At 31.6% G+C, this 16,666-nt stretch overlaps 1 protein-coding gene across 1 annotated transcript in view; it reads right to left on the reverse strand.

Annotated features, from left to right (window-relative positions):
• Nucleotides 1–16,666, reverse strand: part of ADGB (androglobin) — a 259,554-nt gene that overhangs the window by 31,174 nt on the left and 211,714 nt on the right. The window contains exons 26-27 of the mRNA XM_074264682.1: nt 6,910–7,094; nt 1,791–1,826 (exon numbers count right to left, since the gene is read on the reverse strand). Of these exons, the coding sequence (XP_074120783.1) occupies nt 1,791–1,826; nt 6,910–7,094 (221 nt within the window). The remainder of the gene's footprint in view (nt 1–1,790; nt 1,827–6,909; nt 7,095–16,666) is intronic.

Here is a 16,666-nt window from a genome sequence, read left to right on the forward strand (position 1 = left end):
TGTATGTGTTCTCAGGCTGAGATCTGAAGGATTAATTTTGATGCTATTATAATAATGTCCCTGCTTTTTCTGTTAGAGCAAATTTCTATAATCAGGGCAAATGTTCAATAGAAATTATTAGCACAATTCAAGCATATAAGATCTTGTAGTTTGCTGTCTGAAAATATGTGGTCATTATGTCCTAAATAAATAGGTGAGTCTTTGACCTAGTTATCTATTTGTAGCTAGATTTATGTGTCTGTCTGTTTTTTTGTTTTTGTTTTTGTTTTTTGTTTTTTAACATTTCTGTTATTGCTGAGGCATATTTATTTGAACAGTTACCTATTCTAATTACTGGCAGCACACATGATTGGAGTGATAAATGACCCCAGATGGGAGTGGGGGCTCAGAATTCCAATTCATGTGTTAAATAGGCTCATTAGACTCCAAATCATAGTTAAAATAATTATTAACTAGACAATAAAGACACTGGATTTGTTAGCAGATCAAGCCATTCAGACTAGAGAAACAATAAGACTGGTATTGGACTACTTGTTGGCTGAAGGTAGAATTTATGGAAAATTAATTTTTTACTGTGTGAAAATTGATGAAAATGGATAACCAGTTAAGGAAATTGTCAGAGACATCAGAAAAGTGGCCTATTTCCCATTCCGGATCTAGTCCTCACTGATGTGATCTATGGTGTAGGGTTTGTTGCCAAAGATGGTGGACATCAAAAGTTGGGGTTTAGTCATGTGAAGAGTTCACAACAGCCATTTTCTTTGGGAAAAGGTAGACTTATTTGAAGGAATTGGTTATAGACAAAATGAAGAGATATAGTAGACACTAGGAATGGCAAATATGAAGTAGTTAGGAAAGTATATGGAAGCCAAATGAGGAGAGAAAGCCATGTCTGGCACATTGATCACAGTTAGGGAAGGCACTGTGAGGGAGAAAGAGATAATATAGCAAAAGTTTTCATCATAAGCAGATCTTTTATGGGGGAAATGTAGTCTGGGGGGTTGCTAAGGTACAAAATGAAGAGGGAAGGTCAGGGAGCCAGGTGGCTGAGCAGGTTCCAAACCTTTCTAAAGAAATATCTTCCAGATAGTCTGGGAAAGTTTAATTCTTAACTTGTGGCAATAAGACAATCTGGAAAAGCTAAATTCCCATTGAGATTGTCTCAAAGATTGTTGTGTCTGTCTTTAAATATGCTAACTACACTGTGGAGACAAGATGGAGTAATTAACAATGGACTACAGAGACCCATGAGGGGAAAAAAAAAGACAAAACAGGTCCAAAGAGACTAAAGACTGAGAAGAAGATGGTTAAGGAAATATATAAAGAATGGTGTGTGAAGTCTTCAAAGGTTAATAAATAAAAAGGAGGGAATGTTTGAAATAAACTAAGTGAAGACCTCTCCCTAAGGATGTGGTGTCATTCTATGCTCTAATTATGACTTGAAACTTGCAATAACAAGTGGAGCTATAACTAATAAGCTGTGGGTTATTTGATTGTCTTGGATCAATATTTCCCCTCCTGTTCCCTCCCCCTCACCTCTTAATTAAGTACTTAGTGGATAAAGAGTTTATTATATACTAGTATTCTTTTGTTCTGGGATAGATTTGTGTAAACCTGGACTCCCTCAGACAATGGGAGAAAAGGCCATGGCAAAGTGGGGGCTTCTGTGTTTAGGATCTATATAATTTTGTGTTTTGCAGTTTGTGCTTTGTACTACTCTACTGACACCTTGTCTGTTGAGAGTTGCCCTTTCTTGCAAGATTGTAATAAATCATTTTTTGGCTTTTTACCTTTAGAGTCTCTGATTCTAGTTTGGGAAATGGTGACTGTCCCACACAATACCAATCAATATTTGGAATACATAAAGAAAAAAAGAGAACAGATAGATTAATTGGGAATTTATCTAAAAACACTAGAAAACCAACAAATTAACTCCCCCAATTAAACAAATGAATTATCTTCACAAAGAGATTAATAAAGTTGAAAGCAAAAATATTAACTAGTTTTTAAAAAAAAAAAACAATAAAATCGATATATCATTAGCTAACTTGATTTTTTAAAAGACAGAATATCAAATTACCATTATAAAAATTGAAAAAATGAATTCATAACCAATAACTAAGAAACTTTAAAAACATTAGAAACTATTCTAATCATATGCCAACAAAACAAATAAAACAAAATAGATAAATATTCATAAAATGTAAATTGGTCCAATTAATAGAACAGGAAATAGAAAAAATAAATAATTCTACCCCATAGAAAGAAATTGGACAAGTTGTAAATAAGCTCCCAAAGAAAAAGTCCTCAGGACTAGGTGGATTGACCAATCATTTCTACAAAATATTTTTAAAACAATTTATTCCAGTATTACACAAACTATTTGAGAGGGGGGAAGGAAAAGTGTAAAATTCTTTTCATGACTAAACATGATCTTGGAACCTAAACCAGGAAGAGTCAAAACAAAATATAGAACAAAATTCCTAATAAATATTGATGCAAAAATGTTAAATAAAAATTAGCAAGAAGCCTAAAGTAATATAATGATTAATCGATTGGATTCAACCAGTTATGTTAGGTGTGGTTCAATTTAGGAAAAACTATAAACTGGTCATAGTAATAACAAAAATGAAAATAAAATTATAATTATAGCAATAAATTCAAAAGAGGCTTTTGAAAACATGCATCACTATTCTTGTTTGTTTCAAGAATAAGAATAAATGAAGCATTTTTTAATATAAAAATATTACCTATTGAAAGGTAAGAGTCAGTATTATATATAATGGGCATAAACTAGAACCCTTTCTAGTAAAATTAAATGTAAAAATGACTATTATCATCATTATTATGGTTCATATAGTGTTAGAAATCCCAGCTACAGCAACAAAATAAGAAAAAAAGGAATAAGCATAAGCAAAGTGGAAAAAAGTTACTATTTGCAGATTATTTGATAAAACATATAGAAAAGCCTAGGGAATTAACTAAAAAGGTTAACTGAAACAATTAAAAATTTCAACAAAGCCCTATAGGACATAATACAATCCCATGAAATCACTACCATTTTTGTATATTACCAAAAAATTTAGTAGAGAGATAGAAAGAGAAATTCCATTTAAAATAAACCATTTAAAATAACCATTTAAAATAACCATTTAAAATAATTGGGAAACTACCTTCCAAGACACACTGAGAAGCTATATAAATATCCTTACAAAATATCTTTTAATCAAATAAAAACAAATCTTAATAATTGGAGTATTATTTACAAGTAAGAATAGTTAATAACATAAAATTATGCTTTTCACCAAAAATAATATATTCATTCAGTGCCACATTAATCTATATATATCTATATTTTTCCCTGAGGCTGTGCCCAGGGTCACACAGCTAGGAAGTGTTAAGTGTCTGAGACCAGATTTGAACTCAGGTCCTCCTGAATTCAAGGCTGGTGCTCTATCCACTGCTGCCCCCTCAGTGCCACATTAATCAAATTGTCATTCATTCATGTTTGACTCTTCTTGATTCTGTAAGCCATAGCACACAAATATTGCCCATGGGTTTTTCTTGGCAAAGAGGTTAGAATGATTTGCTATTTCCTTTTCTAGTGAGTTGAGGCAAAAAGAAGTTAATTGATTTTCCTAGGATCACATTGTTAGGACTCTTATGAGTCTAGAGGATACTGAAGGTCTACTAATTAAACTAGGGAAGGATTATTTTCTAGAGCTAAAAAAACAGGAAAATATATCTGAAGAAAAAACCCATCAAGAATATCAAGGAAAACAATTATTCAATATTGTAATATAAGTGTTAGCATTAGCAATAAGAGAAGAAAAATAAATTGAAGGAATTAGGATAGGCAATGAGGAAACAAAACTATCACTTTGCAGATGATATGATGGTATATTTAGAGAATCTTAAAGAATCAACAAAAAAAAATTAAACAAGTAACAACTTTAACAAACTTTTAAGATACAAAATAAATCCACATAAATCATCAGAATTTCTATGTATTTTACCAATAAAGCCCAGCAGCAAGAGATAGAGAAATCCATTTAAAATAACTGTAGACAATATAAAATATTTGGGAGTCTTTACCTGCCAAGACAAAGCCAAAAACTGTATGAACACAATTACAAAACACTTCGCACACAAATAAAATTAGATCTTAACAATTAGAAAATAACAATTGCTTATGGGTAGGCCAAGGTAATATAACAAAAATGACCATTCTATCTCTAAATCTATTTATTCAGTGCCATAACAATTAAACTGCTAAAAAATTACTTATAGAGCAGGACAAAAGTAATAACAAAATTCATCTGGAAGAACAAAAGGTCAAGAATTTCAAGGGAATTAATGAAAAAACTGCAAATGAATGTGGCTTAGCAGCCATCATCAAAACCATTTGGACTTACTAGAAATAGAGTAGTCAATCAGTGGAATAGATTAGGTTCAGAAGACACAATAGTCAATGACTATAGTAATGTAGTGTTTGATACTCCAGCTTCTGGGATAAGAACTTACTTTTTGACAGAAATTTCTGGGAAAATTGGAAAATAGCATGGTGGAAACTTGGCATTGACCAACATTTCATAGCCTATATCAAAATTTAAATGAGTTCATGATTTAGACATAAAGGGTGATATTGTAAGAAAACTAGTAGAGCAAGGGATTTTCTTCCTGCCAGATCTGTGGAGAAGGGAGGAATTATCCCCAAAGAAGAACTAAAGAATATTATAATATACAAAGTAGATAATTTTGATTAGATTAAATTAAAAAGTTTTTGCACAAACAAAATCGATACAGCAAAGATTGGAAGGAAAACAGAAAGCTGGGAGGAAAATTTCACAGCCAATGTTTCTGATAAGGGCCTCATTTCTAAAATATAAAAAGAACTGACTTAAATTTATAAGAATACAACTCATTCTTCAATTGACAAATGATCAAAGGATATAAACAATTTTCAGATAAAGAAATTAAAACCATTTCTAGTCATACAAAAATGCTCTAATTGATTAGATTAGAGCTTGATTGAATAAAGAAATACAAATTAGGACAAGTCTGAGGTACTGCTTCACACCTCTCAGACTGGCTAAGATGACAGGAAAAGATAATGATAAATGTTGAAGGAGATGTGGGAAAACTGGGACACTAATTGGGAAATGATCCAACCATTCTGGAGAGCAATTTGGAACTATGCCCAAAGGGCTATAAAATTGTCCATATCCTTTAATTCAGCAGTCTCACTAATGGGTCTGTATCCCAAAGAGATGATAAAAGAGGAAATAAAACCCATATATGTAAAAATATTTATAACAGCCCTTTTTGTACTGGCAAGGAACTAGAAATTGAATGGATGTTCATCAGTTGGGGAATGGCTGAATTAGTGATGGCACATAAATGTAATGGAATATTAGTGTCCTATACGAAATGATGAGCAGGTTGATTTCAGACAAGCCTGGAAAGACTTTCATGAACTGATTCTGATTGATGTGAACAGAACCAAGAGAATATTGTACACAGTAACAAGATTATGTAATGATCACCTGTGATGGACTTGGCTTTTCTCAACAATGTGGTAAGTCAAGGCTATTCAAAAAGACTTAGGATGGAAAATGGTATCTGCATCAGAGAATGAATGTGAATTGAAGCATAGCATTTTCACCTTTTTTGTTTATTTTATTTCTTACATTTTTTCCCTTTTAATCAGATTTTTCTTATAAACATGACAAATATGGAAATGTTTAAAAGAGTTGAATATATTTAACATATATCACATTACTTGCTGTCTTGTGGAGCAGGGAGATAAAGTAGGGAAGGAGGAAAAATTAGGAAAACAAAGTCTTACAAAAACTAATGTTGAAGACTATATATCTATTTGGAAAAATAAAATAATATTGAGGGGGGAAAAATATCAAAGAAATGAATAAAAACAAGTGGTAAAGAATGACTATACTTAAAAGCTGCAAACATTTAGAACAATTTGTTACTTTGTAAAAAGAAAATAGAGGTTGATAAATGACATTGGATTTTTACTCATTGGAGATTAATCTGAAAACCTAATTAACTTTGAAGATGCATGGACCCTCATTTGACAGTAATAAAAAGTTGAGATCAGATGAATTTTTAAGGAAAAAGTTAGTATCAAAGGACAAATAATAGGATTGATTTCTTCTTAAATTCTTCATATGATTTCTCTTTAACTTTGCTGCATGAATCTTAATAGCTTTTTTGCTTATACTTACCAAGAACACTGAAAGGTGAAAACAAGTATCCCATGAATGATGTTTCTAGCAGTCTTTATATTTATATTAAAAATCAATTCTTTCATTAACTGTGGGGCAGTGGAGAAAGCCATGGGTCTAGAGCCAGTAAGAACTGCATTTAAATCCAGCTGCAGATACTTACTAGCTGTATGACCTACGCAAATCACTTAACCTTTGTCTGCCTCAGTTCCTTCAACTGAAAAATGGGAATAATAATAGTAATAATGCCCACCTCCCAGGATGGTTATGAGTATTAAATATGACAATATTTGTAAATCACTTATGACAATGTCTGATACATAATAGATGCTTAATAAATGCTTCTTTCTGTCTACCTCCCTCTGCTGCCAAGCTACACATACCCCCACACACACACATGCACATGCCACAAAATAATTAATATATGGATATATTTGTATGTTAAATATATATATATATACATATATATACCGTATATACATATAAGTTGTACATATATATTAACATAATAATGTATTTAAATGATTCATTTGAGCATAACTACATTATTTAGTATTTTCATACATTTATTTTTTTCTCCAAGTAAATTATTTCAAAACTGAACAAGTAAATATCTGCTCTTTAATCAAATTATTTTTATAAAAATTAAAAATAAGATACTTACATTGAGAGCTTAAAATTCTTTCATTACTAAGGAAAAAAAATGAAGGAATAATAGCATGGCCTTTTCCAATAGTGCTTACAGCTTCTTCCTCATTTTCCAAGATCTGTAGTTTGATGAAAACATCACTTTTAGAAGTGCGTACCTGAACCGTAACAACAAGTCCTACTGCCACTTTTATTGAATACCTATAAAAGAAAATAATATTAGTAGCATCTGTGGATAATTTACTAGTATTTTCTGTTATCCAAGTAAAAATAATTCTAAACTTTGCTAGAATAATGGTGTACAAAACTGCTATTTCAAAAATTCTCTTAAAATCTCTGAACTATCCTTTGATAGTTTTTTTTATTTGTTTTTAAGCTACTAAAATAGACCATAAAAAGGAAGCTAATATAAGACTTAAGAAGAAATGATAATGGTTTGCATTAATATATTATTAAGATCAAATCTTTCCCTAACTAGCCAATATTATGAAATGTTTTTATAATTATAGAAGCCTTCTGAGAAAATTTCAAGATGATTACCACTGCCTTGGCACTCATTTTTAAATACCTCGCTTTTATCAAGATTAAATGTATCCCTAGATTTTTTTTATTGTTTTTAATAGGAATGATTATTATATTTTGTGAAAAGCCTTTCATATATCTATTGGGATAATCATATGATTTTTGTTGGTTTTGTTAAAGATATGATCAATTATACTAATAATTTTCTTAATATTGAACCAGCCCTGAATAATAGTTTTTAAATCCCATTTGGTTTTAGTGTATGATGCTAGTGTTTCATTTAAAATATTTGCATCTATATATTTTTAGAGAAATTGATCCATAGTTTTCTTTTTCTGTTTTTGTTATCCCTGGCTTAGGTATCAAAACCATATTTGTGTCATCAAAAGAATCTGGTAGGGTTCCTTCTTTACCCATTTTTCCAAATATTTTATAGAGTATTATAATTTATTTTCCTTAAATGTTTAGTAGCATTTATTTGTAAATCCATCTAGTCCATTCTTGGAGAATGCCTTTATGCCTTGTTTAATTTCTTTATTTAAGATAGAATTATTAAACACTATATCTTCTTTTGTTAATCTGGGCTATGTATACTTTTATAAATAGTCATGCATTTTCCTTATAATATCAGAATACTGGCATATAATTGAGCAAAATAATTCCTAATTGCTTCAATGTGGTGTATTCACCCTTTTCATTTTTTAGACTAATAATTTTGTGGTCTCCTTTCTTTTTAAATTAAATTAACAATAAGTTTGTCAACTTTATTAAGATTTTTACTAGTTAATTTTCTTTCCACTAAATTTTCCTCAAAAGCATATCATATGAAGCCTCAAAGAGAGGTATGAACTGGCTTCCAACTCAAAAAGACTCTTTTGGAAGAATTCAAAAAGGATATTAAAGGAGTTAAAAAATATGAGGAAAGGAAACAAGAGCTTTATTGGCAAGTGTGGAAAAGGAAACACAGAAATAGTCTGAAGAAAACAATTCCTTTAAAAATGCATTTGGTGAAATGGAAAAAAAATATACTGAAGAAAACCACTTCTTAAAAATAAATTTGGTGAAATAGAAAAAGAAAATAACTTCTTGAAAAATAGAACTGGTAAAATGGAAAAAGAAAAACTCCTAAAAAATAGGATTGGTGAAATGAAGAAAAATAATCCAATGTACAAAACAACTCCTTTAGAAGTACAATTGGCCAAATGAAAAAAGATGTTTAAAAAAGATAACTGAAGAAAATAAGTCACTAAAAATTAGAATTGGACAATTATAAGTGAATGACTGAATGAGACATTAAGAATCAACCAAACCAAACAAAACAAAAGCCCATAAAAGTATATAATACCTATCTTTTCTTAAATTCTAATCATCTCCTTAACATCTATATTTTGTAGTTAAATTTATCTAGCTCTGAGAGGAAAAGTTGAGGATTACCACCCATCCTTAGTAGAGTATTACTCTCTATTTTCTCTTGTATTTCATTTAACTTTTCCTTTAATAATTTGGATGTTATGCTAATTGCTGCATGTGTGTGTGTGTATGTGTAAATTTTTTAGCATTGATATTACTTCATTGTCTTATAGTAACTTCTCTTAAATCTTGAATTTGAACATCAAATTTTCTGTTCAGCTCTGTTATTTCATCAGAAATGTTTTAATCATTCTATTTCATTGAATATTCATTTTTCCCCTAAAGGAATCTACTTAGCTTCACTAGGTAGGTAGATTCTTGGTTGTAATCACAGCTTCTTTCCCTTCAGGAATATCTTATTCTAAGTTCTCTGATCCTTTAATCTACGCTACCAAATGCTATATAATTCTGATTGTAGCCCCACAATACTGGAATTGTTCTTTGTTATTTTATTCTTGACTTGGGAACTCTGGAATTTGGCTATAATATTCTAGAAGTTTACGTTTTGAGATGTCTTTCAGAAGATGATTGGTGGATTCTTTCAGTTTCCATTTTACCCTCTGTTTCTGGGATAACAGGGCAATTTTCTTTTAATTTTTTTGAAACATGCTGTCTGCCCTCTTTTATATTATGGCTTTCAATTAGTCCAATAATTCTTAAATTTTTTCTCTTCAATATATTTTTCAGGTCAATTTTTATAATAGATTTTGTATTTTTAAAATATGTGCAAAAATACTTTTCAACATTCACACTTACAGAATCCTATGTTCCAAGTTTTTCTTGCTCCTTTTATCCTACCCCTCTACTAGACAGTAATACAATGTATATTAAACGTGTACAATTCTTCTATTCATATTTCCAAATTTATCATGCTGCACAAGAAAAATCAGATTAAAAAAGAAAAAAAATGAGAAAAACAAGTCAAGCAAACAACAGGTGTAAAAACAACGTTGTGATCCACATTCGGTCCCCATGGTCCTCTCTCTGGGTGCAGATCACTTTCTCAATCACAAGTCTATTGTAACTATCATGAATTACCTCATTGTTGAAAAGAGCCATGTCCACCAGAGCTGATCATCACATAATTTTGTTGTTTCTGTGTACAATATTCTTTTGGTATAACTCACTTCAATTAGCATCAGTTCATGTAAGTCTCTCCAGGTTTCTCTGAAATCATCCTGCTCAGTGTTTCTTATAAAACACTATTCCATAACATTCATATACCATAACTATTCGGCCATTCCCCAACTGATGGTCATTTACTCAGTTTCTGGTTCTTTGCCACTACAAAAAGGGCTGCCACAAACATTTTTGCATATATGGATTCTTTTTCTTCCTTTATGACCCAGTAAGACACTGCTGGATGAAAGGATATGTAGAGTTTGATAGCCCTATGAGCATAGTTCCAAATTGCTCTCCAGAATGTGTGGATCAGTTCACAACAATATTCCAGTTATCCCATATCCGACATCCATTCCAACATTTATCATGAGCTGTTCTTGTCTTCTTAGCCAGTCTTTGAGATCTAGTAGAGTTAGGCCATATTCATTTGCATTTTTCATTAATTCCATTGAAATTCTTGATTCTCTTCTTCCAGATGAATTTTGCTATTATTTTTCTGCTCTGTAAAGTAATTTCTTGGTAGTTTGATTGATATGGCACTGAATAAGTAGATTAATTAACATAGGATTTTCACTTTTATTATATTAGCTTGGCCTACCCATGAGTATTTGATATTCATTCATTTATTTAGATGTAACTTTGTGTGGAAAGTGTTTTTATAATTGTGTTCATAGAGTTCCTGGGTTTGTTTTGTCTGAAAGACTCCTAAATACTTAATATTATCTACAATCATTTTATTTATTTATTTATTTATTTGTTTATTTATTTATTTGCTGAGGCAATTGGGGTTAAGTGACTTGTCCAGGGTCACACAGCTAGGAAATGTTAACTGTCTGAGACCAGATTTGAACTTAAGTACTCCTGACTTCAGGGCTGGTGCTCTATCAACTCTGCTACCTAGCTGACCCATCTACAGTCATTTTTGTAAGGATCCGGTTCCCGCAAAACAAGAGAAGGGAATTGTAAGGGCCCTTTAAATGGGTGGGCATAGCACAACAGGAGATTTGAGTTGCCCAGAAGTATTCTCTGTGGATATAGGACTGCCCTGTGGGTGGGATCTTGGCCATATTGAGATAACTTTGTAATGGGTGATGGCTCTCTTGCTGGTTGGCTGTGTGTGTGTCCTCACAGGCCCTTTATAAGCTCACTGCAGACAACAGTCTCTCTCTTTAACCTGGCACTCTTTAATCTGGCTCCCTAGCCTGGGGTAGCCAAGCCAAGCCAAGCTGATGGATAGCCAAGAGAGGTAAGAAGTTTGGTAGCAAATATGTGGGTCTTCAGACCAGGTGTTCACTAGGGAACAAACAAGTCAGGACATTATGTGAGTAGGTAATAGGAATGGGTGTTGGATTTTGTAAAATTCTATTTTCTGCATCTATTGAAATAGTCATATGAGTTCTGTTAGTCTGGCTTATTTTTATAGTCAATTATTTTAATAGTGTTCCTAATATTGAATTGGCCTGGCATTCCTGGTTTAAATCCTACTTGATCATAGTATATAACTTGCTGTAATGTCTTTACTAATATTTTAAGGTTTTTGCATCAATATTCATTAGGGAAATTGGTCTATAATTTTAAAAATCTTTCTCTGTTTTGACCTTATCTTTTTTAAGTATCAGTATCACATCTGTGTCATAAAAGGAATTTAGGATGACTCCTTTCCCTATTTTTCCAGATAGTTTGCACAGTATTAAAATTAATGTTAATTAATTAATTAATGTTAATTAATGTTAAATGTATGTTAAATTCACTTGCAAATTCATCTTGCCCTCGAGATTTTTTTGTAGGAAGTTCATTAATAGCTTGTTCAATTTATTTTTCTAAAGTGGGACTGTTTAAGTAATTTATTTTCTCTTCTGTTAATCTGGATAATCTATATTTTTGTAAGTATTCATCCATTTCACTTAGATTATCACATTTATTGGCATAAAGTTGGACATAATAGTTTCTAATTATCACTTTAATTTCCTCTTCATTGGTAGTGAGTTCACTCTTTTCATTTTTGGCAATTTGACTTTCTTCTTTCCTTGTAATCAAATGAAATAAAAATTTATCTATTTTTTTCATAAAACCAACTCTTATTTTGTTTATTAATTGAATAGTTTGCTTATTTTATTAATCTCCCTTTTATTTTCAAATTTATTACTTAATTGGGGTTTTAAAATTTGTTCTTTTTCTACCTTTTTTTAATTGCATGCCCAATTCATTGATCCTTTTCTCTGTTTTATTCAAGTATGCATCTAGAAATATAAATATTTCCCTAAGGACTGCTTTGGCTGGATCTATAAATTTTGGTCTGTTTTCTCATTATTGTCATTATTTTTGATAAAATTATTGTTTCTATGATTTGTTGTTTTACCCACTCATCCTTTAGGATTAGATTATTAGTTTCCAATTAATGTTGGTCTTTTTTCCCCCTAAAACCATGTAATTTTTATTTCATCATGATCTGAAAAAGATGCATTTAGTATTTCTGCCTTTCTGAATTTGAGTTTGAGGGTTTTATGTCCTTATACACAGTCAATTTTTATGTAGATTTCATGTACTGCCAAGAAAAAAGTATATTCCTTTCTGTCCTTAATCAATTTTCTCCAAAGATCTATTATACCTAACTTTTCTAAAATTCTATTTACCTCCTTAATGTCTTTCTTGTTTGTTTTGTATTTTAATTTCTCTAATTCTGATAGAGCAAGGTTGAGATCCTCCACTAGCATAATTCTTCTTGCAGCTCTTTGAACTTTTCTAGGTATTTGGATGCTATACCACTTGGGGTGTGTATATATATATAGTATTGATATTATTTCATTATCTATGGTACCCTTTAGTAAGACATAGTTTCCTTCCTTATGTCTTTTATTTAGATCTATTTTTTGTTTTTGATCTTAAATCAGGATTGCTACCCCTGCTTTTTTTTCTTTTTTCACTTCAGCTGAAGCATAATAGATTCTGATCTAGCTTTTTACCTCTACTCTGAATGTACATCTTTGCTTCAAATGTGTTTCATATAAACAACATATTGTTGGAGTCTGGCTTTTAATAGAATCTGCTATGGGAGAGTTCATCCCAATCACATTCACAGTGAAAATTACTATCTCTGTATTTCCTGCTATCCTATTTTTCCCAGGATATACTTATATTTTTCCTTTCCCCCTTTTCCTCCTCCCCAGTGTTTTGCTTCTAATCACTATCTCCTTCAATTTGCTCTCCCTTTAAATTAATAAAAAAAAAGTCAGATGAATGTGGTCTAGGTGTACTTAATCTAAAGCTATATTATATAGCAGCAGTCACCAAAACCATTTGGTATTGGCTAAGAAATAGACCAGTCGATCAGTGGAACAGATTAGGTACAAAGGACAAAAAAGGGTACATCTATAGCAATCTAGTGTTTGACAAACCCAAAGATACCAACATTTGAGATAAAAATTCATTATTTGAAAAAAACTGTTGGGAAAACTGGAAATTAGTATGGCAGAAATTAGATATGGATCCACACTTAACACCATATACCAAGATAAGATCAAAATGGGTCCATGATTTAGGCATAAAGAATGAGACCATAAATAGATTAGAGGAACAGAGGATAGTCTACCTCTCAGACCTGTGTGGAGGAAGGAATTTATGACCAGAGGAGAACTAGAGATCATTATTGATCACAAAATAAAATATTTTGATTACATCAAACTAAAAAGTTTCTGTACAAACAATACTAATGCAAACAAGATTTGAAGGGAAGTAACAAATTGAGAAAATATTTTTTACAGTTAAAAGTTCTGATAAAGGCCTCATTTCCAAATTATATAGAGAACTGACTCTAATTTATAAGAAACCGAACCATTCTCCAATTTATAAATGGACAAAGGATATGAACACACAATTCTCAGATGATGAAATTGAAACTATATCCACTCATGAAAGAGTGTTCCAAATCACTACTGATCAGAGAAATGCAAATTAAGACAACTCTGAGATACCACTACAAACCTGTCAGATTGGCTAAGATGAAGGAACAAATAATGATGAATGTTGGAAAACTGGGACACTGATGCATTGTTGGTGGAGTTGTGAAAGAATCCAGCCATTCTGGAGAGCAATTTGGAACTATGCCCAAAAAGTTATCAAATTGTACATACCCTTTGATCCAGCAGTGCTACTACTGGGCTTATATCCCAAAGAAATACTAAAGAGGGGAAAGGGACCTGTGTGTGCCAAAATATTTGTGGCAGCCCTTTTTGTAGTGGCTAGAAACTGGAAAACGAATGGATGTCCATCAATTGGAGAATGGTTGGGTAAATTATGGTATATGAAGGTTATGGAATATTATTGTTCTGTAAGAAATGACCAGCAGGAGGAATACAGAGAGGCTTAGAGAGACTTACATCAACTGATGCTGAGTGAAATGAATAGAACCAGAAGATCGCTGTACACTTCAATGCTGTATGAAGATGTATTCTGATGGAAGTGGATATCTTCAACATAGAGAAGATCCAACTCACTTCCAGATGATTAATGATGGACAGAAACAACTACACCCAGAGAAGAAACACTGGGAATTGAATGTAAACTGGGAATTGAATGTAAACTGTTAGCACTACTATCTTAATGTGCAACAAGAAAATTGGATTTGCACACATGTATTATATCTAGGTTATACTGTAACACATGTAAAATGTATGGGATTGCCTGTAATCTAGGGTAGGGAGTAGAGGGAGGGAGGGAAAAATTGGAAAAAATGAATACAAGGGATAATGTTGTAAAAAAATTACTCATGCATATATACTGTCAAAAATTTTATAATTATAAAATTAATTTTATATATATACATACATACATATATATATGTATATATAAGAATTTGCTCTCCCTTTTTTTTAGCCCTTTCCCCATTCTTATTTCTTTTTCATTCTACTGCTATTCTCCCCCTTCTATTAGCTTCCCCCTTTTCTTTTCCCTTTTCCTATCCTACTTCCCTGTATGGTGAGACAAGTTTCTTTGTCAAAGTAAATATATATGATACTCTCTCTTTGAGCCAAATCTGATGAGATTAATGTTCAAACAAGGCTCACCCTGCTCCCTTCTCTCCCTCAAGTGTAATATGTGTAATATGTCTTTGCCTCTTTATGTGATATAATTTGCCCCATTTTATCTCCCCTCTCCTCTTCTTTCAGTACAATTCCTTTTTTATCCTTAGTTTCTTTTTATATCAATAAAATCAAATTATACCTATGCTCTTTAAGTATGTCCCTAACAAAGATACAGTTTTCAAGAGTTACTTAAACATATCATCTTCCCATGTAGGAATGTAAACATTTTAACCTTTAAAAAACATTTTTTCTTCCCTTTTTACCCTTTTATTCTTCTCTTAAGTTCTGTATTTGAAAATCAAATTTTCTGTTTAACTGTAGTCTTTCCATCAAAAATAAAAAAAAAATGTTTCTATTTCATTGAATGTCCATCTTATCCCCCAAAAGATAATGCTTAGCTTTGCTGGGTAATTAATTCTTCACTGCAATCCAAACTCCTTTGTCCCCTGGAATATCATATTCCAGGTGCTTCGATCTTTTAAAATGGAAGTTTGTAGGCCCTGAGTAATCCTGATTGTGGCTCCTTGGTATCTGAATTGTTTCTTTCTGGCTACTTGCAATATTTTCTTCTTGATCTAATCATTTTGGAATTTAACTATGATAATCCTTGGAGCTTTCATTTTGGGGTCTTTTTCAGGAGGTGATCAATAGATTCTTTCAATGGCTATTTTACTCTCTGGTTCTAAGATATGATGACAGTTTTCTTTGACAATTTTTGAAAGATGTTGTCTGAGATCTTTTTTTTTTCATTGTGGTTTTCAGATAGTCCAATAATTCTTAAACTTTTTCTCCTCTAGCTATTTTCTAGATCAGTTGTTTTTCCCATGAAATATTTTATATTCTTCCAATTTTTCTTTTTCTTTTTGCTTTTGTTTGATTTTTGATGTCTCATTGAGTCATTCACTTCCATTTGTTTAATTAAAATTTTTAGTGAATTATTTTCTTCAGATAACTTTTTTACCTCCTATTGAATTTGGTCAAATGAAATTTTAAATGAGTTGTTTTGTTCATTGGATTTTTTCCCCATTTCACCAATTCTATTTTTCAAGAAATTGTTCTTTTTCCATTTTACCAAATCTTTTTTTAAGGAGTTGTTTCCTTTTTCCATTTCACCAAATTTATTTTTTAAGAAGTGGTTTTATTCAGTATGGCTTTTTTCCCCCCATTTTACCAAATGCATTTTAAGGAGTTGTTTTTTAAGACAATTTCTGTGTTTCTTTTTCCAGAGCTCTCATTTCCTTTGCCTATTTTTCTTTTCTTTTTAAAGATTTTTTTTCTATTCTTCCAAGAGAGCCTTTTGATTTGGAGACCAACTCATATCATTATTTGAGGTTTCATCTGAAGATGTGTCCTCAGGGTTTGAGTTATGTTTTTCCCTTCTGTTTAAAAGCTATTTATGATCAGAGCTCTTTTTGCTTATTTTTAATGGTTGAGATCTGCTCTTAGTTCAAAGAAGAGATTGCCTCAAGTTTCCTCCACAAGTCACAGCAGCTTCACACTGTGCTGGGGCCAGTGTTCCAGCTTCCTTTTGATGAGGCATGTGCATGTGGACAAGTCCACTTGTTATGCTGGGGTATAAGGGTTCATTATTTGCTATCTGTAGTTGTATCAACTAATCTGCTGATACACTGAATCACT

Source organism: Sminthopsis crassicaudata, chromosome 4 (genome assembly GCF_048593235.1).
Source record: "Sminthopsis crassicaudata isolate SCR6 chromosome 4, ASM4859323v1, whole genome shotgun sequence".
Lineage (NCBI taxonomy): Eukaryota > Metazoa > Chordata > Mammalia > Dasyuromorphia > Dasyuridae > Sminthopsis > Sminthopsis crassicaudata.